Raw genomic sequence first — 25,849 nt, forward strand, 5'->3', positions numbered from 1 at the left:
AAAGTGATGTAACAGCTGTGCGTGATGCAACGCCATGTGGAATGCATCATGCAGGAAACCAAAAACAAAATCGCCTTTCTGGCCAAGGCTCGGCACAGCTCCTGCCCCCAGCCCCGGTGCGGGGGTCCCGCAGCCCCCACGTCTGGCTGGACACTTTGATGTCCCTGTGGGAGCTGGCTCTGGGTGAAGGGGGACAGCAAGGGGGGACACAAGAGGGAGGCAGCTCCTGCTCTGAGCCTGCTGGGATCCAGGTCAGTTTTAATTAAAATTTCAAATCAAGACTGGTGTTTTGCTGAGGATGAACAAACCTGCACAAGCCTGACACGTACCCCAAAGCAGAGGGGAGGGTCTGCTGGGCTTGTCCTGGCAGTTTGTCCCATTTCCTCCCACTCCTCCCCAACAGTTTTGCCCTGCCCTGAGATCTCTCCGCAATGGCCAGGGGAGCCAAAAGCTGCTGGTGGCTTCAGTGCCACCCCCGTGTCCCCCCACCACTGCTGGAGGGATGTGGGGCTCCCTGGCTGAACCCCCTCCAGCTGGCAGGGTTTAACTCTCCCTTGGCTTCCCACTGCTGCAGGGAAGAATAAAATCTGGGGGATGCCCCTGCCCATCCTTCTGCCCCATCCACCTGTGCCCGGTGCCAGTGACCTGCCTCTGAAATGGGGCTGGCCAGAAAGGACAGAGAAAGGGAAAAAAAGAAGAGAAAGGGAAAGGGAAAGAGAAAAGAGGAGGGAAAAAAAACCCCTCCAAACAAAAAGAAAATTAAAAACCAACCCACAGTTGCAGTGGGAAATCAGAAGTCAGAGCTGAGGCATTTCGGCAGCCGGGGCTGGAATGTCTGACTCACACTGTGACTAAATGTAAATATGAACTCAAACCTGCTCCTTAAAGTCCTCGGGATCCAGCGGGGAGCCCCGAGCTCCCACCAGCCCGGGCGGACACTGGCCATTCCAGGATGGGCATCTGCAGCGAGCAGTGCCCGCAGTGCCATGGCCAGGGACTCACAGGGTGGAAATCCAGCCCAACCCAAAGGAAATTCCAGGGAAATGGGGAATTTCTCCAGTACATATATGATTTTTATTAAAGCCTATTTTGTTGTCTGGCACTGACCTGTACTTTATTAATTTCCAGTTTTGTAAGAGAGGGTGGGAGGCTCTGAGGGCAGTTGCTGGCATCCCACAGCTCCCACTGGGGACAGAGCTTCCCCCACCCATTTCCACTGTACAGAGGCTGGACCAGTGTTGGGAAGGATGAATAAATATGATTGCCTGGCAAAAGATTTACAATAGTACAGCCAGGATGAAAACCATCCCCCCTGCTGGTTGGACAATGCCCTTACCTACAGATAGGTCCAAAAGCCAAATGGACTGTTGGATCTCACCCCAATGTATGGTTCATCCCACACCTGTAACCCTCCCCTGAAACATCAGGCGTTTGTGACCCCATTGGCCCGAGTCTTGTTCCAGCCCACCTTGAAGCCCCCTGACAAGGGGTCTGTGAGGGGTCAGATGCCCTCTTGGAACGCCCACCCTCTTGGAAACCCCACTCTCTCGGAACCCCCACCCTCTCCTGGAGCACCTTCTTGTCTCCCTCTACTCCTTGTCTCTCCCCTCCTCCATCCCCTCAGTCCCTGCCATGTGCTGAGTCTGGCAGCTCCAAGCAAGACCTTTCACCATCCCTAATAAACGTGATATTCTAAGAGCAGCCTTCAGAGATCTCTCATCTCCATTAATCCAAGCCATCCTGGAGCCCAGTGTTCCCCACAGACCAGCCCAGCATTCCCAAGCTCTCCTGGCCAAGGACTGACCAAGCCTTCCCCAGACCCTCATGAACCCCTGGAATGTTCCCTGGGGACACTGACAGGCCAAGGTGGGGGGTAGAGGCAGAAAAACTTACCCCAAAGCTGCCTTTGAACAATCCATTTGCCCATCCATCCATCCATCTATCCATCCATCATCCATCCATCCATCCATCTTCAGGTCCCAGCCTTTCCTTCTGCACCAGCAGCTCTGAAGACACAAACGGCACCTGCAACTCCTTGCTGATCTCAGTGACCTTGACTGGTTTCTGCTCTGGGAATGGGCCCAGGACACTCATTCAGTCCCCCCCAGGTCAGGGAGGTTCTGCCTGACGCTTGTTCAGGGCTCCCCTGCCCAGGGCTCACACCCAACAGCACTTACAATGGTCTCCAAGGGTTCCACATGAGCAGAGTGTGGCCCTGATGTCATCACAAAGAGGAGAAACTGAGGCACAGAGACCAGGGACAGAGGTAAAAGCCCAGCCAGAGGAACTGCTCCTCTTGCAGGGGAGATCACAGAGTCATGGGATGGTTTGGGTTGGGATGAACCTTAAAGCCCATCCAGTTGCACCCCTTGATGTGGGCAGGGACACCTCCCACTGTCCCAGGCTGCTCCAAGCCCCGTCCAGCCCGGCTTTGGGCCCTGCCAGGGATCCAGGGGCAGCCACAGCTGCTCTGTGCAGCAGAGCTGAAGATGACATTGTGGAGGATGACCTGCCTGGGGGGAAGCTCTCCATGCCCTCCTTTGGACAGTGCTGCCTTTGGAGCCTTCACTACACTTTTCTTCCCTGGCATTGCCAATTCTGAGCGCTGCCAGTGTCACTGTGAAATTGCTTCATTTCAGCCACAGCTCCCAGCACTTGGACACAACATCAGCATTATTTTCTTATTTATCAGCTGTGTGTTATCAGCACAACAAATTGGGAAGATGGTTAAAACTGCTATCCTCATCCCAAAGGTCCAGAAGATGGAAACAATGAGAACTCGAGATATTCTTGAGATTCTTGGGAGAATCTTGACAGTTCTTGGGGCTGTGCAGGGCCAGGAGCTGGACCCTGATGATCCCTGTGGGTCCCTTCCCACTCAGGAGGTCCCAGGATTCTGTGGCTCTGTGTTGCCCCTGCTGTGTTTATGGCACTACCCCACCTCAAAAGGTGCCCAGGGAACGTTGAGGCTGCTCCTGAGCCTGAGCACTCCTCCAGGTGGGGAATGTCACTGGAGCCCCTCTGGTGTCACCTCTGGGTAGACATGTCTGCACAGCATCCCCGTGGTGCCCCTCTGTGCATCCCCTTATCCCCTCTGCTTCCTCCTGCCCTACCAAAATAGCCCGAAATGGGAACCCGAGGGGGCCATGCTGTGAACTGAAGGGGGAACTTCTCAGCTTCAAGAAAAAAAACCCCACAATGTCAGAGGAGTTTTAAGCCTTCCTGGTTCCCCTTGAGCAGGCCTGGGGACACACTTTTTGCCACGATGCTGCCACCCACCAGGAAAGAGGCATTATTAATTATAGACTAATTAATTACAGGCTGCAGAGCTGGGTGGAGAGAAGCCTAAAGAGGTGCAACAAGGGCAGGTGTAGGGTCCTGCACCTCTGGAGGAAAAACCCCAGGGGCCAGCACAGGATGGGGGTGACCCACTGGGGAGCAGCTCTGCAGAGAAGGACCTGGGGCTCCTGGGGGATGACAAACTGTCCCTGAGCCAGCAGAGTGTCCTGGGGCCCTGAGGGCATCGGGAGGAGTGTGGCCAGCAGGGCAGGGAGGGATCCTGCCCCTCTACTCAGCCCTAGGGAGGCACATCTGGGCTGCTGTTCTGGACAAGAAGGACAAGGAGCTACTGGAGAGGGTCCAGTGGAGGCCCCAAAGGTGATTTGGGGTCTGGAGCTTCTTTTGGTGAGCAGAGACAGTGGGAGCTGGGCTTGGTTAATCCAGAGAAGACTGAGAGGGGATCTCACCAATCCATACAAGTATGTCCAAGGGGTGTCAGAGGATGGTGCCAGACTCTGTTCTGGTCCCCAGCAACAGGACAAGGAGCAGTGGCCATAAACTAAACCACCAGAAGTCCCACCTCAATATGAGGAAGAACTTCATTTCATGAGGGTGGCAGAGCCCTGGAAGAGGCTGAACAAAGAGGCTGTGGAGTCTCTGCCCAAGAGAGGGAGACTCCAAAACTCACCTGGACGTGTTCCTGTGTCACCTGCTCTGGGTGACCCTGCCTTGGCAGGGAGTTGAACTGGATGAGGTCCTCTCCAACCCCAACCATTCTGTGAAACACAAATTCTATTTTCAACATAGACCAAATGACCAAAACAGCTCAGAGCAGGAAAGCAGCACACTGCTTTCATCCCACACTGTCCTGGCCACGAATGCCTGTGGAAATCCAGCAAGGCCCATCCCCATCCCGTCCCGTCCCGTCCCGTCCCGTCCCATCCCATCCCATCCCATCCCATCCCATCCCATCCCATCCCATCCCATCCCATCCCATCCCATCCCATCCCATCCCTCCCCTCCACCACTTGGTTTGCTGAGCCACCAGCAGCAGGAGAGCAAAGCTCAAAGGTTTAATTACAATTACCGACAGGGAAATTATGGCCACAGATGCAAAATTAGAATTTAATTGTGTTAGGGAAATGTTTTGTCTTCTCCCTGTCATCCCAGGGAGCGGAAGGCAGAGGGGGAGCAGCAGGAGAGGGATGATGTTGGCAGGAGTGGCTGGGATCAGGGTGCTGGGGGGTGACACCAGTCCCAAGGCCACTGGGCACAGAGGAAATGCAGCAGGAGGTGAACAGCTCCTTTTTACACAGCAGCAGCAGCCAGGCAATGCTCACCTTCCTTGCCCAGGGCTGGAGAGGGACTGGGGACAAGGCCTGGAGGGACAGGACACAGGGAATGGCTCCCACTGCCAGAGGGCAGGGCTGGATGGGAGATTGGGCAGGAATTGTTCCCTGGCAGGGTGGGCAGGCCCTGGCACAGGGTGCCCACCCTGGATCCCTGGCAGTGCCCAAGACTGGATGAGGCTTGGAGCAGCCTGGGATGGTGGAAAATGTCCCTCCCTGGGGCATGAGGATGGAACAAGGTGAAGTTTAAAGTCCTCTCCACCCAAAGTGTTCCATGATTTTATGATTCCATGTACCTCGGACCAGCACCTCGCTGCCAGCCCACACCCCCATCCTTGCTGAATTGGGGCAGGGGTCATCCTCACCCCAGCGATGATCCATCCCTGATGACAGGAGATGACTTTGGTCAGTGACCCCGTTTAAATGTAGGCAATTCTATGCACTTAAAAAAAAAAAAAAAGAAAAGAAAAGCCAAATGGCCCAAAGCTGCAGGTGACAGCTGGCCCCAGATCCGGCTGCAGAGGGGTCAGGCACAGGGAAACCCAGAGCAGCTCTGCTGACAGACGAGCCTGGAGCTGCCTGGGTAGGGCAGAAGCAGCTTTTGCCAGGGAGAAAAGCCCAGCTCTTCCAAGATCCCTGTGTTGGGATCCAGGGTGGATGAAGGAAGAGGAGGTGAACCCCTGCCCACACCTGCTGCAACCATGTGTTTGTGCCTCTGCTCCTGCACTTCCTGAACCTCGTGTAACTGGGCAAAGCACCATGTCTCCATACTGAATTCCATCCCGAATCCCAGCTCCTCCAAAACCCACTGGAGAAGAGGTGCTGGAAGCAGCTCCCACCACCCTGGGGAATGATACAAACTCCCACACCCCAGAGGACCAGGCAGACGCACATTCTACAGTCCCACTGGCACCTTTGAAGCCAAGCACCTGCCAGCTGCTTCCAAGTGCCAGCACCGGCTGCAGCAGCAAAGTGGGCAGGAGATGGGTGGGGAGGTGTGGAGTTCTATGGGTGGCACGGACAGTGGGATCCAGGCACTGGGTGACACAGAGCTGTGGCACATGCTGGGGAGAGGGGATGGGGAACCACAGGGGGCTAGATAGGCTGGAGAGGTGGGATTGTGCCAAAATCACGAAGCTCAACAAGTTCAAGTGCAATGTTCTGCACACGGGTCAGGGCAATCCCAAGCAAAAGCACAAGCTGGATAAAGAACAGATCAGCAGCGGCCCTGGGGGAAGGGTTGGGGTGCTGGTGGGTGAGAGGCTCAGCCTGCCCCGGCCATGGGCACTGAGCCCAGAACCCCCCTGGGCTGGGCTGAGCCCCAGCGTGGGCAGCAGGGCAGGGGGGATTCTGCCCCTCTGCCCCGCTCAGGTGAGACCCCACCTGCAGAGCTGCCCCAGCCTGGGGAACAGCAGCAGGAGGACGTGGAGCTGCTGGAGCCAGGCCAGAGCAGCCACGGAGATGCTGCAAGGGCTGGAGCCCCTCTGCTCTGGAGCCAGGCTGGGAGAGCTGGGGGTGCTCCCCTGGAGAGGAGAAGCTCCAGGGAGAGCTCAGAGCCCCTGGCAGGGCCTGAAGGGGCTCCAGGAGAGCTGGAGAGGGACTGGGGACAAGGCCTGGAGGGACAGGACACAGGGAATGGCTCCCACTGCCAGAGGGCAGGGCTGGATGGGAGATTGGGCAGGAATTGTTCCTGGCAGGGTGGGCAGGCCCTGGCACAGGGTGCCCACCCTGGATCCCTGGCAGTGCCCAAGGCCAGGCTGGGCACGGCTTGGAGCAGCCTGGGACAGTGGAAGGTGTCCCTGCCTATAGCAGGGGGTGGAACGAGAGGAAATCTGAGGCCTCTCCCCACGCACCCCACTCCGAGGTGACTCCGGGATGTCACACACGGACTCTCCACCCCAGCCCCGCTGCACTGCAGGGCCCGTCCGGGCTGGGGTCACATCTGCGCAGGCCGGTCCAAGCCTGGGCGCTCCCGGGCTCGGCCCCACCATCCCCGGGGCTGCGCTGTACCGGGCCCGCCATCCCCGGCCGCGGGGAAGGTGCCCCCGGGGCCCCCCGAGCGGGCGGCGCGGCCGGGCCTCAGCCGCCACGCAGGTCCCGCCGGGCCCCTCCGGCCCCTCGGGAGGGTTCCGGGGGCGGCGGCTGTGAGGCAGCAGCTGCCGGGCGGGGTCCGCGGCGGGACCCCCGGGCCCCCGGCCCTGCCCGCCGGGACCGGCGGCACCGCGGGGGGAGCTGAGGGCGGCCACGGCGCCCCGCGCCTCCGCCGGCCCGCCCCCCGCTCGGCGGGCGGGGACAGCGGCATCCCGCGCCCCGGTTGGCCGCACCACCTGCCAATCACACCAACGCAGCATTTCCATTGGCTGAGGGCCCGCTGCCTTATCAGTCCATCTCGCGGAGCTCTGGTGTCGTCACCGCGCCCGTGCCTCCAGCCGCCCATCCCCCTCCGCCAGGAAATGTAGTCCCCGCCCCGGTGGTGCCCCCGCCGCGCCGCCGCGGCCCCGTTCCGCCGCCCCAAGCGCGGCCACGCGCCTGCCGGTTCCGCGAAGCGCGTGCGTGGCGGCACCACCACCCCTGCACCCCCCACTTCGCTTTCCCGCTGGTTGTACGGGTGGCGGAGCGATACGCTGGGGGCGGGGCGTGCGGCCGCGAGTCGTGAGGGCGGGCGGGGGGGAGGCGGCGGCAGAGGCGGGCGCGGGGGGTAACCGCCGTCGCTGCTGCTGCCGCCGCCGCCGCCGCGCGGGGAACTATGCAGGGACCGCGGGGCGGGCGGGCGGAACCGCGGCGGGAGGCGGAGCGGCAGCGGCGGCAGCAGCAGCGGCGTTAGGGCCCGGCCCGGCGCGGGGCGGGGCCGCGGGGCGGGCCGGGGCGCACGCGCCGCCCGGTGCGGGGCGATCGCGCCGCTTCGCTACATTGTATCCGCCGGCGGCGGAGAACAATAGGCGCCGCCGCCGCCCCCGGGCCTGGGCGCCGCGGCCGCCCCCGCCCCCGCCGCGACCCCCGACACCCTTCATGCGCTTCCCCTGCCCCGGGCGCGCCGGGCCTGGAACAGGTAAAAGCCAAAATAAAATAAAACGCAGAAATAATAAAATAATAACCAAGCCGGCCGCGCCACCCCGGGGCTGCGCGGAGCGGGGGTGCCGGAGCTGGGGGTGCCGGTGCGGCGGGGCTCGGAGCGCTCGGGGTGCGGGCGCGGAGCGGGACGGGACGGGCTCGGCGCTATTGTCCCCTCGGCAAAGTTTGCCGGGGCCGGGGGAAGGGGGGCGGCAGCGGCGGGGCGGGCTCGGGCTCGGGGGGCGTACGGGCCGCTGGGAGGGGGGCCCGGTGCTCGGTCCTGCTGCGAACTTCGGCCGAGCACAGCCCGCCGGCCGCCCCCGGGGTCCCTGAGCCCCTTCCCGGCTCGGGGGCTGCGGGAGCCGCGGGACCCAGCGCGGGGGCGGCAGCTCCGGATTCCCCCGGCAGGGAGGGGGCCCGTGGGGGCCGCTTCGCCCTCCTGCGCTCCCCGGGCTGGGCGGGGGCTGCCAGCCGGGACCCCCCTCCCTGCGGCCCGGGGGTCGCGCGTGGGGTGCCGCAAACAACTTCACCCCCGTCCCGGGGCAGCCGAGCCTTTGTCCGGGCTGCGGAGGGGCTGCGGAGGGACCCCGGGGGTGCGGAGACATCTGGGAGGGGGTCTTGGCCCCGCGCCCCGGCCCCGCGGCTGCTTTGGGGTCAGAAAGTGTGCGTGGAATAAATAAAAATAACCCTCCCAGCCTGGCTTTGGGGCGGCCAAGGGTTTTGTTCACGTTGTCCCCGGGTGCCTCGGGGGTGCAGGGTTTGGGGGCTGGGAAGAGATGTACCCTCCTCCTTGCACGGGTTTTTCGGGGTCTCATCTGCCCCAGCTCACTTGAGGCACCGGGGCAGAAGGTGGGAAAGTGGCTTTAAAAACACTGACCAGATGCACTGATGACACTTTGAAAAAGACTTTTCAAAGAAAATGAATATAGAGAAAAAAAAAAAAAAAAAAGAAAATTCCCGTGCTGGTTTTCATAGTGGTGAAGGCTTTTTACACACTGGGCTGATTTCAGCCTTTTTTTGTGAAACTTCATTGAAATGTAGTGGCTGAGCCTACAGACACTTTGGATCGTGTGGAGTTTTCTTTTTCTTTTTTTTTTTTTTTTTTTTTTTTTACTTTTTTTTTACCCTTACGATTAATGAGTTAAATTTATTGGCCAGCTGCCCTTTGTAACCATGAATGAGTTCCTAAAAAAAAGGCCAAAAAAAAAAAAAAAAGGAATCTTTTATCTCATCCCAGGCCTCTCTTCCTCCCTCCCAAAGAAATATTTTTCTATCATAGCAAACTGGCCAAAAAGATCAATCTCCCTTTTGAAAAAAAATAATCTGTAAAATTAGGAAGAATAATATTTACCTCTCTTGCAAGGTTGCCTGGAGGGCTTTATTTTTGCAAAAACACTCAGAAAACAAAATTTTTTTGTTTCCAGCCCCTTTTGGGAGTGGAGAGGTTCAGTTCTCACTGAGCACAGCCTGGCTGGGCATCCCCAAACACAGCCCCTGAAAAAGCAGCTGCAGGTGCTCGGCGACCCGAAGGAAAGAGCTGTAACATCAGACTTTTTTTTTTTTTTCAGTTAGGTTTTTTTTTTTTTTTTTTTAAACAAAACTCGGCAAGGACAAGAGAGCCTCCTGCGGGGAGCAAGTGTGGGGGAAGGCGAGGGGGCGAGCTGAGCCAGACAAGCGCCTGAGTGATAACTTGCCTGAACCCTTTGATAAATGAGTTGACTCTTTTTTTTCCTTTTTTTTTTTCCTTTTGCCCCCTTCATTCGCCACACGCCAGGAACAGAATTGGCCTGAACTAGTGGAATTGGCAGCAAAAAACTAACATACAAGTGTGTCTGGTCAATGGAACGCTTGTTCCTGCCGCTGGGTGCTGTGTGAGGACTCCGACTGTGCTCTGGCCCCGGAGTTGGACGCTGCTGACGCTCTCAGGGTTTTTCTTTTCTTGCCCCTCCACTCTGTCTTTTTAAAATATTCATCAATGGGGTGGGTAGTTTGCTGTAGTCATTAAAATATCTCTCTCCCCTCCCCCTCGCTTTCTGCAGGACTGCCACTGTTGAGTCTGTGGGAATATGAATCAGCAGCAGCAGAGAATGGCTGCAGTTGGGACAGACAAAGAGCTCAGTGACCTGCTGGACTTCAGTATGGTGAGCGAGCGCGGCCGGGGGGCTGCGCAGCCCCGGGGCTGGGAGCTGCACAGGGGAGGAAATGTGAGCCTGTAAATTGGACATGATGGGTTTCAGATGTGCCGTGTTTGTGTGCGTGCACATGTGCTGCAACTTGTTTATTTTCAAGTTAAAGCAAAGCCTCTGCCCCTCCTCTCCCCCTCTTCCCCTCAAACGTGTGTTGTTCCCTCGCAGGGAAGGCAGAGAGGTTTCTTTTCTGGATGGGAAATTTTGGGGGAATTAACAGAGTTGTATGTTCTCTGTTTAAATGCTCACTGGGTGACTGTTTCTGCAGCCATGCAAAGATGTAACTTCAGTAGCTGATTAATCAAGCTTTTTCCTCTCCCTAGATCCAGACTATTAAACTTTTGCTCCCACAGGTTATTTTGTCACAGTTTGAAATGTGTCCAAGCTCTCCAGCACGTTATTTTTGCAGGAGTTGGACACTTGTGCTCCCCATGCTCTGCTCTTCTGTATCCTGGAAACCTTGAGCTGCATTTAGGAGCTGTTTATTTTCAAAGAAACAGGACCTAAGAGTTCCCCCCAAAGAGTGTGCATAGCTCAGAGGGAGGAGAAGTCCCTTCAGTCACAGCAGAGCGGGGTTAGTCCCTGGCACATCCCGCCGTGGCACTGCCAGCGGTGCTGCCTCTCCTTGGCAGGTGACTCGTGGAGGGCAGAGTTGGTGTTCAAAGGCAAATAACTGTCTGTTGGGTTCCTCTGTTGTGTGCTGCACCCTCATGGCACTCAAAACGTGCGTCTTGCTGTCGAGATAAGCAAACGTGCTGCAGAGATAGAAACAGCAGCTCCAGGAGGGGGAATGTCCGTGAGAGTCGCCCCAGCCTGGGTCACCCAGCCCACAGCCCTTCTGGGCTGATGTTCCTGCCCCTTGGAGGAGAAAGGACAAAAAGTGGTGGCAGAGCTAGGGTCACCTGCTGTCCCATGGCTGTGACACCTGTGGGTGTGCTGAGGCTCGTCTGCTTTTCTGCATCCACACGCTGAGGTTCAGCCCTGGGAAATAAACCTTCTTCTACAGCTGGGGGTTGTACCTGTCCTGACAGACCTCTGTGCTGGAAGGGGCAGGGGTGTCTCTCAGCCCCCCAAGAGCAATTCTGCAGGAGACGCCCAGTTCTCCCAGTTTCATACTTCTACTGGGAGAAGTAGTCATACCAGTTAAATTGCTGGTAATGGGCTTTTCTGGTAGAGTATTTTAAAGTGAGTACAGGGACTGCAGCGATGGTATCCCTGTAAAACCAGCAATCTGTTCAGGGCTTCCTGTGGTTATTTCTCCCTCTCAGATCCTGCAGGTTGGCAGGAGCCCTGGGGCTTTCCATCAACTGTACTTTGGGTCAGTAATCCAGAATCTGCTCCCTGACAGGGGCTGCAGCAGCTCCTGCTTTGCTTTTTTCCCCTCCTTGGAAAAAAAAAAAAAAAAATTCCATTCACCATTTAGAGCTTTAAAAAGCCCCCAAGACCTTATTTTCCAATTTAACCAACCATCATCATTTGCATGCCTAGAACTGTATTCCCAGGAGGAATCTTGACCTGGTCCCTCTGTACACAAATATTTCTGTCCTTGGAGGTGAATCTACACCAAAAGCTTAAATTTGGGGTTGGATTCAACGTTCTTCCACTGGCATAATTCTGGGGAGGACCAGAACTCATCCTGTGCTGCTCCGAGGCTGGTGTGGAGGTGCTGGGGGTTGCTGCTCACAGCACCAGGGCCTGTGAATGTCATTTGCCAGCAAATGACTCGAAGACGTTCCCTGCAGGATCCGTTGGCCGATGGGCTCCGGCGCAGCCTGGCCTGCAGCCAGCTCTGTTTCACAAACCCTCATCTCCACACACCCTTCTCCTCTCTTTGCATAAAGGGAATATTAACAGCTCTCCTCAAGGATGAGGAGCTGAAATGGAAAAGCTTCCTAGACAGTAGATGGGTCTGTTGAAGAGGTGCTCCATGATTTGCTCTCCCTGTGTCCTTGGGATACAGGATTTTTAACCACAAAGCTCGCTCTTTCAAGTGTATTTATATTTTTCTTTGAATAAACAGGAGTGGAGCATTGGTTCAGTAATCCTCTCTAGGAGAGTAGAGGGGAGGGAAAAGTAGAGATACTCAGAGCAGCTGGAAGCATTTGCTTCAGATCAGTATTTTGATTCCTTTTTTTTAGGGAAAATGTGTTCAGCCCCAGCAGTCTGTGGTCCAGCCCTGCAATGTGTTCTGCTTTGCAGGGAGGGAATTTTAAGGCCCTAAGGGGGTGGCATAGCCTTCCACGAGTTCCTGGGGTCAGTAAATGACAGGGTTGTGTGAGATGCTGCAAACTGGGCTTGCAGTCCTGAAAGAAGGGACTCTTTAATAAATAAGTCTATTGGGTTGATATTGAACCCCAAAGCACTCACTAAAAGCTTAGTGCCACTGTAATTTGCCAAAAAGGGTAAAAATCAAAGGAATCTGTAAGTGAGCAGGAGTCAAAGGAAAAGCCCAGTGATGCTTTGGGGTGTGCATGGCAGCTGATAAATTGCCTTTTCTAATTGCCCCAAAGTGCAGGTAATTTGTAAGCTTGCCTTCACCACTGCTCCCTGGCAGCAGGCCCAGATGGGCTGGCAAATCTGGAGTGGAGCTTTCAAGAAAACATCCTGCCTATAGACCCGGGTGGGCAGCTCAGCCTATTGATTAGGCTGGGCAGCTCAGCCTATTGATTAGGGTGGGCAGCTCAGCCTATTGATTAGGCTGGGCTTTGGTGGCTGCCAGGCTTTGCAGCTCAGCCTGACGGGCACAGGCTGTGTATGGGGGGAGATGCCCTTGGCCTGTGCTGTTGGGAGGTGCTCAACCACAAGGAGTTGGATTTTAGGGAAAGGTTCTTCCCCCCGAGGGTGCTGGCACTGCCCAGGGCCCCGAGGCTGCCAGAGCTGCAGGAGCGTTTGGACAGCGCTCTCAGGGCTGCTCAGGGTGGGGCTGTTGGGGTGTCTGGGCAGGGACAGGGCTGGACTCCATCCTGGTGGGTCCCCTCCAGCTCAGGATATTCCAGGACTCTAGGACTTTTCGTGGTTGCTGGTTATCCCAGGCAGTGTCTCAGTTGTGCTGGTGTGCAGTGGGAAGGTGCTGCACAGGTGTCCTGGCTGGGCTGGGCTGCTCTGAAGGACGGGGACACTCCAGGCAGGGGACAGGGGAGCAGAGCAGCCTTGGGTGTGTCAGTGCCACCAAGTGCCAGCCGAGCTGGGAGCGGCCGCGTGCCAGTGCCAGCCGGGGGCTCTGGCAGGAGCGAGGTGCTGTTAACAGCCATGATTATTAGCAGAGTATTAACCATATGCTGCGGGAGCTGCCTGGCAGAGGGGGTTTCTGGCTCAGTGCAGGGTGGGCAGGGGCTTGAGCAGTCACACAGGACCTGCCGCTCATCGCTGCGCCCGTGGCTGCTCCCGCTGCGCCGCGGCTCTTGCGGCTCCAGCCCCGCATCCGGGGGTGGGAGCCCAAGTGCTGGCAGCAAGCAGGGCTGGAGCAACTCCTGCTGCTCTGCTGGAGGATGCTGAAGCCGTGCCCTGCTCCAGCCAAGGCCCAGCGCCTGCATTTCCATGATAAAACTCTGAGTTTTGTTCAGAGTGAAGCAGCTGTGGAGTTTAAAATTTGACTGCACACGCAGTGGGCATTTGGGGCTGTAGTCAGGAAGGTCTGTCTTAAGTTGAACATGTATAAAATGTCCTGCTGGCAATGTATTTGGAATCAAATTCCCTCTTCTCCCCGAATTAACAGCTGGATGCTTTCCATGCTGCAAAACAGATTTCTCAGGTTTGGAGTTGAGGCCTGAGGTTGGTTCAGCTTGGAGTTCATCAGGTGGGAGAGGAGAGAGATTGAGCACTGATTTAATTTGAAAAGAGATGCACTTCTAGAAGTGCACAATAAATGGCATGCTGCATGATGTTCCTTGTTTCTGGCAAATTCCCTTTCTTTCTTAGGAGTTTGCTGTATGAAGTGTGAGGTCTCTTGGCTATAACCTCCTCAGGGGAGGATGCAGGCATCTGGATCTTCTCATGCTCTGGATTTGCCTCTTTTACCCAGTGAGCAATGAAGGGAGAATAAATTCTTTGGAAAGGGTGGAAATTGAGCTAGGAGGGAACGAAGAAGTTGTTGTCACCCCTCAGGGAGGCTGGAGATAGGACTTGAAAAACCAAGTACAGCAACTTAAGATAGGGGATTTTACATAACCGTTTAAATCTACATTATTCAAATCTAACAAAGGCCAAGTAATGACCCAATTACAGCTCTTGAGAGCTCATGCCTGGGTCCCTCAATGCCTGGGTCCCCTGGTAGGTGCCAGCTCCGGTTCATCTCCTCCCTCCCCCCCAGTTTATTTTTAAAGCAGCATTTAGAAGCAGAAAGGAAATTTGCAGTGGGTGGATGAACTTTGCCTCTGAGCAGCACACGCCAGTGAAGGCACTTCACGTATGACTTGTGCCGGGCTCCTTGGGGCAGCTTCAGCCCACACCACAGTGGAAAAAGAGGCTGGGAGCAAGAAGAAAGCCCAAAATGTCTCCTGTGGTTGGCAAGTGATAGGTGTGGAGGGGTAACCTGGGCTTCCCTGCACTCTGTCACCCTTGTTTGACAGCATGAGGTTGTGTCAGTGGGTTGGCATGGAGCTCAGGGAAAGGTTCTTCCCCCCGAGGGTGCTGGCACTGCCCAGGCTCCCCAGGGAATGGTCCCGGCCCCGAGGCTGCCAGAGCTGCAGGAGCGTTTGGACAGCGCTCTCAGGGCTGCTCGGGGTGGGGCTGTTGGGGGGTCTGGGCAGGGACAGGGGCTGGGATCAACCAGCTCAGGGTATTCCAGGATTCTGTACTTTAGCATCTCTACTTGCCCTGCTGCAGGAAGGGGTCCATGACTGCTAAATCCCCTGGGGAGAGGGAGAGCAGGAAGGTGTTGCATCAGCCTCAAAATCTCTCTCCAAGCAGTTGGAGGAGGGGAGGGGTTCCCCAGGCTGTGTGTGGGTGTTTTGGGGGTGCTGGGCATTGCTGTCCTGGGGGGGTACTCCTGTTCTGCAGAAGCAGAAGGTGCTGGGTGCACAATGGAACAAGGTTGTTCCTTTTCTGCACTCACGTTTGCTGCTCAAACCTTGTGTTTTTCAGCCTCAGCAAGTGCTGAGCAGAAATGCTCATGAAAAGAGCCAGCAGTGCTGTTTCTTGGGGGGTTTTTGTATGTTTGTTTTTGGTTTTTTGGGTTTTTTTGTTGGGTTGTTTTTTTTTTTTGTGTATGAGTGTGCTTTTTGCTGCTTGGTTCATGATGCATCCCTTCCCCCCTGCTCACACATGCAGACCTGCCCCTTGCCACTTGGCAAAAAGGGAGTTTGATCTCAGTCTTCTTCCCTACCATGAGAAGAGGGAGTGAGCGCAGGCAGGGTGGGATCAGTTTAATTTTTAGCCCTACTGGAGATGTTTGCAGAGCCCCCCCTCCTGCCTGCAAGGGGGAGGGGGCACAGGGAAGCCCTGCAGCAGTGCAGAGGAAGGTGAGCTGCAGTCTTTGGGGTTTGTTTTTATTTTCTAGCCCAACTTCCTGAGGAAACAAAGCTCATCTGATGGTGGGGCCGCTGGGCCACCCCAAACACCTCGGGAGCCCCTGGGGTGAGCAGCAGCCTCGGGGCACATCTGAGGGGGCCAGGAGGCCGTGTGCAGGCAGGTGAGGGCAGGTGTGTGCAGGCAGCTGGGATGAGCACTAAACACTGTTTACACCTTCATTTAAATCCTTGTATAAAACATCTACACCCTGCATGCATATATATGATCCCAAATTTGTGCTCTTTATGAATGGCAGTTGGTTCCTTAACTACTCTCTTTGCATCTCTACCACATTTAACTGTTTTTTGTTGGTTTTTTTCTCCTCCCTAGCATTTGTGAAAACAAAGCTGGGCAGACGGTTCTGTACAAAAGAATGTTTCTGACCACAGCCAGACATCAGCTATGTCAGGGCATGAAACGCTGCCTTTCTGTAGGCTCTTGTGCCATTACATTGTTTAATCTTCAAAGCATTAAACTTTTGAGTTAGTCAGACATTACAAAGCTAAAAATAATAAAAATTCAAATGACTTGGTGGTGAAAGTATCTTGAGTAGAAAAAGGATATTAAAATGTTAATTCACTAAGCGTTTTCCCACCAGTTGTTTTATTGGCTGGAGCTCCATTTGTGTGCAGGAGAATTAGTTTTCTTTTCTGCTGCACACAGGTGCATGTAAATTATTAAATAGCAGCCTCTGAAACTCCCAACTTTTATTAAAAATATTTATACAGGTTAGGTGACGAGGTGTGTTTTTGAGGAAGCTCCTGGCAGGAGAGTCTCAGTTGTGATAATGAAGCTGCAGTGATAGAGCAAACAAGTCCCCAGAGCGACCATTTCTGTGAAATATATTAATTTTTAAAATCATGAGTGACTATAGTTGCCCTTGGAGCAGCTTCCTCTCCCCAGGCCCCAGGGCTGTGTAGGTCCTGGTGCTGCTGGAGCCCCCAGAGCAGCAGGGTGGGAGCTGCTGTGTGGGGCTGGGGGCTCACAGAGACCTCCCTGCCCGTCCAGCCGGACCCACAGGCAGCCCTTGTGCCCAGGCACTGCACGTGGTGGAGGTGTGGGATGGGACCAGGACTCCTGTGGGACTGGGACAGTGAGGGATAAAATAGCTTTGCTGTCATTATCCTGCTGCCTTTTTATGAATGGAGTCGGCCTTTCCCCAGGGCTCACCTGTAGCCAGAGTGAGCAATTTTGGGATTAAACTGTTGGTTTGGACCATGGCAGGGATGCTTCTTGGCTGGTTTCCAGCTGCCCCTGCAGAAGCAGGGGTCGTGCACATGGGGGTGTGTGTGAGAGCAGGGCTGTGCCTCCCTCCTGCCCCTCTGAGTGATGGGGCAGGGACACAAGGAAAGGTTTTTGCATCAATAACGGGCTGCCTTCCCTCTCCCCTCCCCCAGTGTGACCCCTCTGCAGCAGCACAGTAAAACCAACATACTGAAATCTCTTTTGTTTTCCCTTCTCTCTCATCTCCTTGTTTTTCTAGATGTTTCCCTTGCCAGTGGCTAATGGAAAAAACAGACCCACGACCCTTGCGAGCACTCAGTTTGGAGGATCAGGTACTGTCATTTTTTTCCCCTCTTATACCATAATGTTTCTTGCAATAAATTTGTGTTTGGTTCCAGAGGTGCCGTAGGGGAGGGGGTTCTGTATTTTGGTGATGGATTTTTCTGGTGGTGCTCTGCTGCTGTTTCTCTGGATGGTTTCCTTGTTGTTCCATGTGTCTCTGGGTGGGCAATGCTGCTCTTGCTGAGCTGTCTCCCATTAAGACATTGCTGCCTGAGCTGGAGGTTGTTGTCCCACTGCTCCAGGAGCCTGGGAGCAGACAGGGCTGCTCTCTAAGCTGCTTAGATGTGTCTGCACTGCCCTGGAAGACTTCTGCTGTTCCCCTCTGAAGATGGGGTGGTGATGGCTCATTCCTGGCTCACTTTGGGGGTCTGCTCCATGCAGCCCCTCCAGCAGCTCGCTGCTATTGGGTGGGATCTCGGCATTCCCAAAGGGATCTTGCAAAGCCCTCCAGGGTGCCAGGAGGGGATCAGGGATACGACATCTAAGGGCTTTGAGAACAGGGCAGTGGGGAGGAGTGGGCTGGAGAAGTGGCTGCAGTTGGAGGCTGAAAATGTGCTGGTTGGTTTGAGGCTCAGGAAGAATTCCTGGACAGTGCTGGGCCAGGGTTTCAATGCCCAGGGAAGCTGCTCTGGGCAGGGCTCACACAGCCCCTGGCACGAGGGAAGCTCAGCTAATCTGCCCTTCTTGCTGAATACTCTGTGTGTGATTAAAACTAAACCTTCCCTGCGCTGGGCTGGCTCCAGGGAAATTCCTGGCTGTGCTGTGACACTGGGAGCATCCCAGAGACTGGGCTGGGATTTCTGGAGAGCAGCTTTGATACCCCAGTGGGGCACTGGGGAACCTGCAGCAGCAGGGTGGGAGCTCTGCCCTGCCTTGCCCTGTCCTGCTCCTGCCTTCTGGACCAGGCAAATGTGGTGCTTTCAGACTGAGCTGGTTAGCTGCGTGTCAAGATGGTTTTGAGCAAACACTTTTGCAGGGAGGGAAGCTGTTGAGTGGGTGCTGGAGGAAATTGGAGGGGAGAAAACTCTCGGGTTAGCCCAGATGGAAGCTGATCTCTTCAGCGAGTGTTCCTTGTGTGCCTTCTGCTGTTAAAATAATCCACAAAAGACGTGCTACACACTGGGGGGAGTAGAGCAGTGCAGGAGCTCCCATTAACCCGTTTCCTGCTCAGATCCTGCCTTGGCTGCCAGCTCCGTGGTGCTGGCCAGGAGCAGAGGTTGGAGCGGGGCCCTGTGGCACAGCCAGACCCCCCTCCAGCCCAAACAACACCACATCTTTGATTCTCCCCCCATTCCTTCTTTTCTTTCGGGTGAGTGAAAGGTAATGTTGACACCACCCTTCCTCTGGGCTGCTGCTCTCTGAGCCTGACTGGGAGCAGTTCATAAAAACAGAGCAGTGATGTTATACAACTGCACTGAGGGACATTGCACAATCCCTGCTGTCCCAGCCTCGGACACAGCAGAGGCTCCCTCATCCTGCTGCAGGCATCCTGCCTTGGGAATGCAGCTCAGGGCTGGCTGCAGGGCAAGAGCTTTGCTCCAGCAGCAGATTTATCCCTTGGTCAGCCATTCTTGGCCTCACCTGGAGTTCAGGGGACAAATTTCATCTAAGTGTCAGCTTTGGGACTTCTTCCTGCTCCTGCCTCTTTGGCATTTTGCTGGTGGGTGAATAACTGCAGTAAGACATCAGCGGGCTGTGCCATGCAGAAGGCTGTGCTCTGCCTGTTAGAAGGATCCAAGGTGTCTAAACAAGGCCCTAGAAAATGGCAAGAGGCTGTTCTCAGAGATTGTTGGTTTGTTGGTTTAGCTTTATTCACTGATGCAATCAGGTACTAGTTAGAATTGCAGAATTATGGAAGGCTTTGGGTTGGAAGAGACCTTAAAGTTCATCTTTTTCCACCCCCTGCCATGGGCAGGGACACCTTCCACTAGACCAGGCTGCTCCAATCCCCTTCCAACCTGGCCTTGGTCATCCCCCAAGGTAGTTCATCCCCCAAGACACAGGCAGTCATCCAGCTCAAAATTTGGTTTGGAGTCATCATTAACGTTGATGTGGTCAGAGAATGGAGAGCACATGGTCCTTGGATTTGGGGATCTGGGCTTGCAGAGGGGGCAGAGCATCTCACAGCCATACCATAACCTGGACCTGCAGGTGAAAACTCTAAATCTTGCCATGCAGGAAGGCCTGGGCTTCTTTTTTAATGTGCCACATGTGTTCCAAGCACTTCTCAGTCAGGGGCCTGGACCAGCAGTGAAGGCAGTGCAGCATTTCCCCTCTGCCTGCAAAGGAGAAGCAAACACTGATATGTCTGAGTCTTAGCTCAGTGCTGTGCACCACAGTGTCAGGATCTCTTTATTTGGGCTTGTTGTGGTAACCTCAAGGTAACAAATTGATGTTGTCTTGTGTGCCAAGAAATATTGGTGTTTATCCTTCCCCCAGGATGGCAGCCAGTCACTGACTTGGGTGTAATTGGGTTGGACATGGGAATTCATGATCTCCCTCTGCCCATCTCCTTGTGGAAATGCTGGGGCAGTGTGCAGCTTTTATTCTTTTTCCCCTCCAGAAGAGCTGTTATCTCCAGGCTCTTTCCTCCCCAGGGAAGTGAGGAGGGAAGGGAGAAAGCACTGACTGATCAGTCCTGGCCAAAATGACATTTTTGCTTCCAAAGTCCAACTGACAAATAAAGGAACAGAAGCATTTGAAAAAGGCAATCACAGTGATAAAATTGTCCCAAATTAAAATCCTTTTAAAAAAAAATTTTGTTTACCAGAAGTGTTTTTAACCATTGGCCGCCCAGAGCAGGGATGGAATCACCATCCCCTGGAGTGTTCAGAACAGATGTTGATGTGACACTTGAGGACATGCTTTGGTGTCATGGTGCTGGGCTGTCAGTTGCACTTGAACATCGTAAGATTTTTTCCAACCTTAACAATTCCATGTTTCTAATAACTGCCCTGGCCAAGCTGCTGGTGGCCCCTTTACCAAGGGAACCCCTTTTTCTCCCCAAGGCCAGAAAAATTCAAAGTGTTCATGCAAACCCTCCAGCTTCGAGATCCCTTTGCTTTCCTATTTGCCTCCTGCTTTTATTTTAAGCCCTGCCACTGTTTCCCTCATTTCTGTCCTCAAATGCTCCGGGGAGGAACTGGTTTCGCTCCCCCGCCGCATGGACAATTCAGCACCTCCGCTTTGCCTTTTCTTGGCAAGGAGAGACCCAACAATTGCCACAAGGATGGAGCTGACGTCACCCAGCCCATGGCTGCAGCATTTATAGCACATATAGGTCACCACGGGAAGTTGGTCTTCCTGGGGCTGGGAGCTGCAACCAGTGTTTTCCAGCATGGGCTGTTTTCTGCTGGGGTTTTATTTTAGCCAGGCTGCTCAGCCCATGCCTGTTGTCCTGCTCCTCAAAGGGGTTCACCTTCCCCTCTTCAAAAAGTGTTTGTAACTTGCAGTAGCAAAACATCTCAAAGCGTGTCCTCTGTCGTATCATAGTTCATAAATGACTAATCTGAGCTGCAGCGAGCTCCCTCCCAGTGCTTCATCGAGCCCTGCCTCAAGCAGGAAACCACTGGGGCTGAATTTCACATGGAAATGACCATTTTAATTGACATCGTGGCAGTGGGAGTGGCCGGAGGCAGCAGAGTTGTGCTGTGGCCTCGTGGCTGCTGAGTTTTCCGCAGGGTTGGTGCGTGCTGGCTGCACCTTTGCTCCAGCAAAGGGGTTTGGGCTCTGCAGAGCAGGGAATAAACCCAAGGCACGTGGTTGTGTGTGAGGTAAAACATCTCCTGGAGCATCACACGAGCAGCACTTCCACCTGTGGGTAGTGTGGAGGGTGTGCAACCATCTCCCTTCCCCTCCCAGATGTTATGGGGTGCCAGGACTGGGTTCTGATGGGACACGAGCCGTGGAGTCTCCTGCTGACAAATTATTCTACTCTCAAGAAGAAAAACCTCTGCTAATTTTTTTTGTCTTCTCTCCTTTTAAATAAACTAATTTAGCATTAATGCCTTTTTCTTCATGCTTTGTGCTGAAGTGGGTTGGCCTCTTTGCTTGGGCTCTCAGGTGGGTTTGGGAGTGAGAGTCCCCTCCTGGCCCACGCTGTGATTCCCACCCCCAAAATTTGTTGGGTGCTTCCTTGCTTGTGAGCTGAGGCTCCCTGTGAGGGAACTGCTTTGATCGGGGGAAGTTCATCAAGTCCATTTGAAGCTGGTGAAGCAGGGAGTTTTTCAAAGGCTTACAAGCCGGTGCATGTAAGAAAATTTAAGTTATAGTCTGGTGAACAAAGCAAATGGATTCTCCCTGGAGGGAGGCAAACCCGGATCCCCTTTGAAACTCTCTTTAAACAACGCACAAACGTGGATACCTGTGGCAACAGCACCGAGAGTCATAAATTCTCTGAAAGCTGGGGTTGTCTCTTTAATTGGTGCTATGGGGGAGCTGTTTGAAGGTTTAATTATTTCGAGTGTGCAGGCAGCTTGCGTTGGGAAGCGCCGAGCAGGATGGGCAGGGTCTGGTGGAGCAGGATGGTGCTGGGCTCCCTCTGCTCCTGGAGCTGGGTGGTTTGCAGGGACACCACAGCAGGCAGGGCTGGGAAGAGCCAAGCACAGCGATTCTGTCACCGTGCTGTCAGCAGTCGAGTCCCAGGCTGCAGAAACCCATTTGCAACTGTTTTCCATAGTGAGGAAAGCAGGAGCTTTTATTAGCAAGGCTGTATCACGTTTTCCTACTAACTGCCTCGAGTTCCCACATGTTTTGCTTATGCTGAAGTGGGAGTGCTGGGCTCCGCTTGCTATTTTGATGGATGATGAAAGGCAGACATGAGGTGTGCAATATGGGACTTGATATTTAGAACTGGCACTTCCCGTTCAAGTTGGGATCTGAGCTGCGTGTTTCTGTGCTGTGCCTGTGCAAACTGTCACCAAACACACCAGACACAAAGCCACCACAACAGAAAAAGGAAAAGCAGGAAAATTCACTTGCCAGGCCACTGGTGGGACCATTTGTTTCAAAGTAAATGTTATTGTTTAGCCATTATCAACTGAAATCAAAGGAGAGCTGGGGGTGCTATCCTGGAGAGGAGAAGCTCCAGGGAGAGCTCAGAGCCCCTGGCAGGGCCTGAAGGGGCTCCAGGAGAGCTGGAGAGGGACTGGGGACAAGGCCTGGAGGGACAGGACACAGGGAATGGCTCCCACTGCCAGAGGGCAGGGCTGGATGGGAGATTGGGCAGGAATTGTTCCCTGGCAGGGTGGGCAGGCCCTGGCACAGGGTGCCCAGAGCAGCTGTGGCTGCTCCTGGATCCCTGACCAGGGATCCCATCCCCTGTGGCCAGGTTCACTTTGCACTGCAGGTGTTTGGAAGGAGAGGAGCTTTAAGGTCTCCTCCAACCCAAAAACTGTTCTGGGATTCCATGGAAAACCCTTGCCATGGCCAGGTCCAGCTTGCAAAACCGTGCAGTCTCATTGACTCCAAGTACAGTCCCTGCCACCCCTGCTCTCCACAGCCCTGGAGCCTTTCACACACCGAGTGCTGCAGTCCCCACCCTGCTGCTAACAAAGCCTGGGCACTCTCAGTGAGCTCATCTCCTCTGTGTGAGTTGGGCTTTCTGCTTTGGTTTTGTCTTTGCCCTTGGAAAGGTCCTGTTCTCCCATTTACCAGGATATGGAAAGCAAGGTCTGGAAGAAAAGAGTTGGAGGGCCCAAGAGCTGGGGCAGGGAGTGCAGGTCAGCAGGAAATAACATGTTTGGGGCCACAAATGGCAGGGGAAGGTCTTCACACCTGTGTGCATTAATCTGGGGTCACACCCCATCTCTGATCCTCGTGTCCTGGGCTGCGGGTTCCTCCTCTCAGGGATCCCCACCTGCACAGAGGCTTCTCCTGTGCCTTTGCAGTGATGTTGAAACAGAATCCCAGAATGATTTGGGCCCATCTGATTCCATCTCCTGCCATGGGCAGGAGCACCTTCCACTATCCCAGGTTGCTCCAAGCCTTGTCCAGCCTGGCTTGAAATGTGAAGGGCTCTTTCTGGCAATTAGTTGCTTGCCCTTGAATTTAATTTTACTACTGGGAGTGAAGGTGTCCTGTCCTGCCAGAGGCACAGCTGGCTTCTAATGGGCACATGTGGAGAGAGTCTGGGAAGAGCAGGGACATAGTGACAATGCTGTGGGGATGCTCTAGCAGCTCAGGGCTCCTCTAGCAGCTGGGGAGAGGCAAATATAACCTAGTCCCTGTCTCAGTGTGTGTTTATCTTGAGGGGTGAAGGGTGCATGTTTTCAAGAGAAGGTTTTGGGGATTCTTTTGGGGTTTGTTTTGGTGGGTTTTTTGTTTTTGTTTTTGTTTTTGTTTTTTGTTCATTTCTCACCTGGAGAAGAGTCCTCCTGACTGGATTTAAGATCTTTAGCTGGAAAAGAGTACGGAGAATGCTGGGGGTGCCAGAGCCAAAGCTGTACTGAGATAAGTGACAGCTTTTGTTTAGAAACTGCCAGTTTGCCAAAGACCTTGTTTAAGCCCAGTTTTAACTTTGCCAGAATTGCTGAGGCAGTGCGGGGCTCTCTTCCCAGCAATGCTCTTTCCTCTCATGGATGAGGCAGTTGCAGGCAGTGAGGCTTGAGGGGCTCTGATGGGATGAGTGTGTCTTGTGTAAAAATCTGAGGGGCTGAGGGGAAGCTGGGCTTGGTGTGCCCCTCCTAAAAGAACAGCTGCAATCTCCAGCACTGCCTTGTCTCTAATGAGGTGAGCTGTGGGCAGCACTTAGTAAGTAAAGAAAAGAGAGTAAGTTCAGCTTAGATATTGGGAAGAAATTCTGCCTTGGGAGGGTGGGCAGGCCCTGGCACAGGGTGCCCAGAGCAGCTGTGGCTGTCCCTGCATCCCTGGCAGTGCCCAAGGCCAGGCTGGAAGGGGCTTGGGGCAACCTGGGATATGGAAGGTGTCCCTGCCCAGGGCAAGGATGGAACTGGATGCATTTTAAGGTCTCCTCTAATCCAAACCATTCTGGGATTCTGTGAATTCTCTCTGTCACTGCCCTGTTCCTCAGGGCTCTCATCTCCATTCTGAGCTCTTAGATGGTCTCTGGAGAGCAGGACCTTGGGGTTTGGTGCAGCTCTGCCTGAGTTCATCTCGAATCCTGCCCCAACCCAGGGCTGCCTGAGCAGCACATGTTGGCTCAGCCTTCCAGCTCCAGGCCTCCACGCTCGCTGTGCTCTTTCCAAAGGGCAGAGATGGCTTTGGAAGGGGCCCAGCAGGTCTGGCAAGTGTTGCTGCTGGACCTGGCTGCTGCTAATTTGCAATTCCTCATGCCCTGTGGGGTGCCCTGCTGCAGCACGTGTCCCATGTGTGACCAGCTCCTCAGCCTGGTGCATCTCCATTGTTAATAGCTGTGTGCAGTGGCACTCAAAATGCAATTATTAGTAGTAATTTTAATTAGAGGCAACAAATTGGTGTCTTAAGAGGGTGAATTTAATGCAAAGGGATATTTTCTTACTCTGCAGGGCCTCATCTCTCACCTGGCACCACCCCAATGCACACAACTGAAGGACACTATAAATACCTGGTTCCTGACTGTTGTCTCTTTTGTCTTGGTGGCCTGGAGAGGATCCTCTTCACTCCTGCTCAGCCTGTCCTTCCTGCTCTGGCTGCAGGATGGAGGGATTCACCCAGGGCCATTTCCATCATGGGAAGGGAGGGAGCCAAGGGGGAGCCAGTGATGGATGTAGGGATGTCAAAATGTTTACCCACATCAAGTGGAGAGGAGGCCATCAAGTCCAGAGGAGGCCACGGAGATGCTGCAAGGGCTGGAGCCCCTCTGCTCTGGAGCCAGGCTGGGAGAGCTGGAGGTGCTCCCCTGGAGAGGAGAAGCTCCAGGGAGAGCTCAGAGCCCCTGGCAGGGCCTGAAGGGGCTCCAGGAGAGCTGGAGAGGGACTGGGGACAAGGCCTGGAGGGACAGGACACAGGGAATGGCTCCCACTGCCAGAGGGCAGGGCTGGATGGGAGATTGGGCAGAAATTGTTCCCTGGCAGGGTGGGCAGGCCCTGGCACAGGGTGCCCACCCTGGATCCCTGTCAGTGCCCAAGGCCAGGCTGGACAGGGCTTGGAGCAGCCTGGGACAGTGGAAGGTGTCACTGCCCATTGGCAGGAGGTGGGAGTGAGCTTTAAGGTCTCTTCCAGTTCTAATCACTCTGATTCTGTCTGCCTGTTGGATTCCCATCCGTCTGGGCTGGGATATCCTGCCCTCTCCCAGCACCACCAAACAGCTGGGAGTGGGGCACTGAATTTCCCACCAGTGTCTGTGTGGCCAGGACGAGGTTCCTGGGCAGTGCCAGGAATGGGTGCCATGGTTTCCCTGGCACATCCCAAGCCCAGATGGATCTGTGCAGCAACCTCAATCTGATCAGCCTGGGAAGGCAGGATGGCAGTGATCCTCTGTGTGCCCCTTCTCCCGAGGGGAGGCAGAGGGGCAGGGGCTGAGCTCTGCTCTGGGACAGCTCCTGGAGCCCAGCAAGGGCTGGAGCTGTGCCAGGCCTTGGCATGGAGCTCAGGGAAAGGTTCTTCCCCCCGAGGGTGCTGGCACTGCCCAGGCTCCCCAGGGAATGGTCCCGGCCCCGAGGCTGCCAGAGCTGCAGGAGCGTTTGGACAGCGCTCTCAGGGCTGCTCAGGGTGGGGGTGTTGGGGGGTCTGGGCAGGGACAGGGGCTGGGCTGATGATCCCTGTGGGATCCAGCTCAGGATATTCCAGAATTCTGTGATTTCTAGCTAGTGGGCAGCTCCCATACCCTCAAAGGCCTGGGATGATAAGTTGGCCTCACTGCATGTCCCTGGTGCTGGTGGTGGAGGGATTGCATTTTAGGAAATCCAGGCTTTTTCAGAGGCTGGTGGCAGGCCCTGTGCTGGGACAGTGAGTGCCTGGTCCCCTCCAAGC

General features: G+C 54.9%; 1 protein-coding gene across 12 annotated transcripts in view; it reads left to right on the plus strand.

Annotated features, from left to right (window-relative positions):
* Positions 1-7,380: 7,380 nt before the first annotated feature.
* TCF3 (transcription factor 3) overlaps positions 7,381-25,849 on the plus strand; it is an 81,922-nt gene continuing 63,453 nt past the window's right edge. For 3 of the 12 annotated variants that reach the window (XM_030257100.4, XM_030257102.4, XM_030257104.4), the window contains exons 1-3: positions 7,384-7,677; positions 9,719-9,820; positions 16,857-16,929. In XM_030257100.4, coding sequence (XP_030112960.1) covers positions 9,746-9,820; positions 16,857-16,929 — 148 coding nt within the window. In that variant the 5' untranslated portion in view covers positions 7,384-7,677; positions 9,719-9,745. Of the gene's footprint in view, positions 7,678-9,718; positions 9,821-16,856; positions 16,930-25,849 lie in introns of all 12 variants that reach the window. The other 9 variants (XM_030257103.4, XM_030257106.4, XM_030257107.4 and 6 more) reach the window with 4 other exon arrangements.

Source organism: Taeniopygia guttata, chromosome 28, assembly GCF_048771995.1.
Source record: "Taeniopygia guttata chromosome 28, bTaeGut7.mat, whole genome shotgun sequence".
Taxonomy (NCBI): Eukaryota; Metazoa; Chordata; class Aves; order Passeriformes; family Estrildidae; genus Taeniopygia; species Taeniopygia guttata.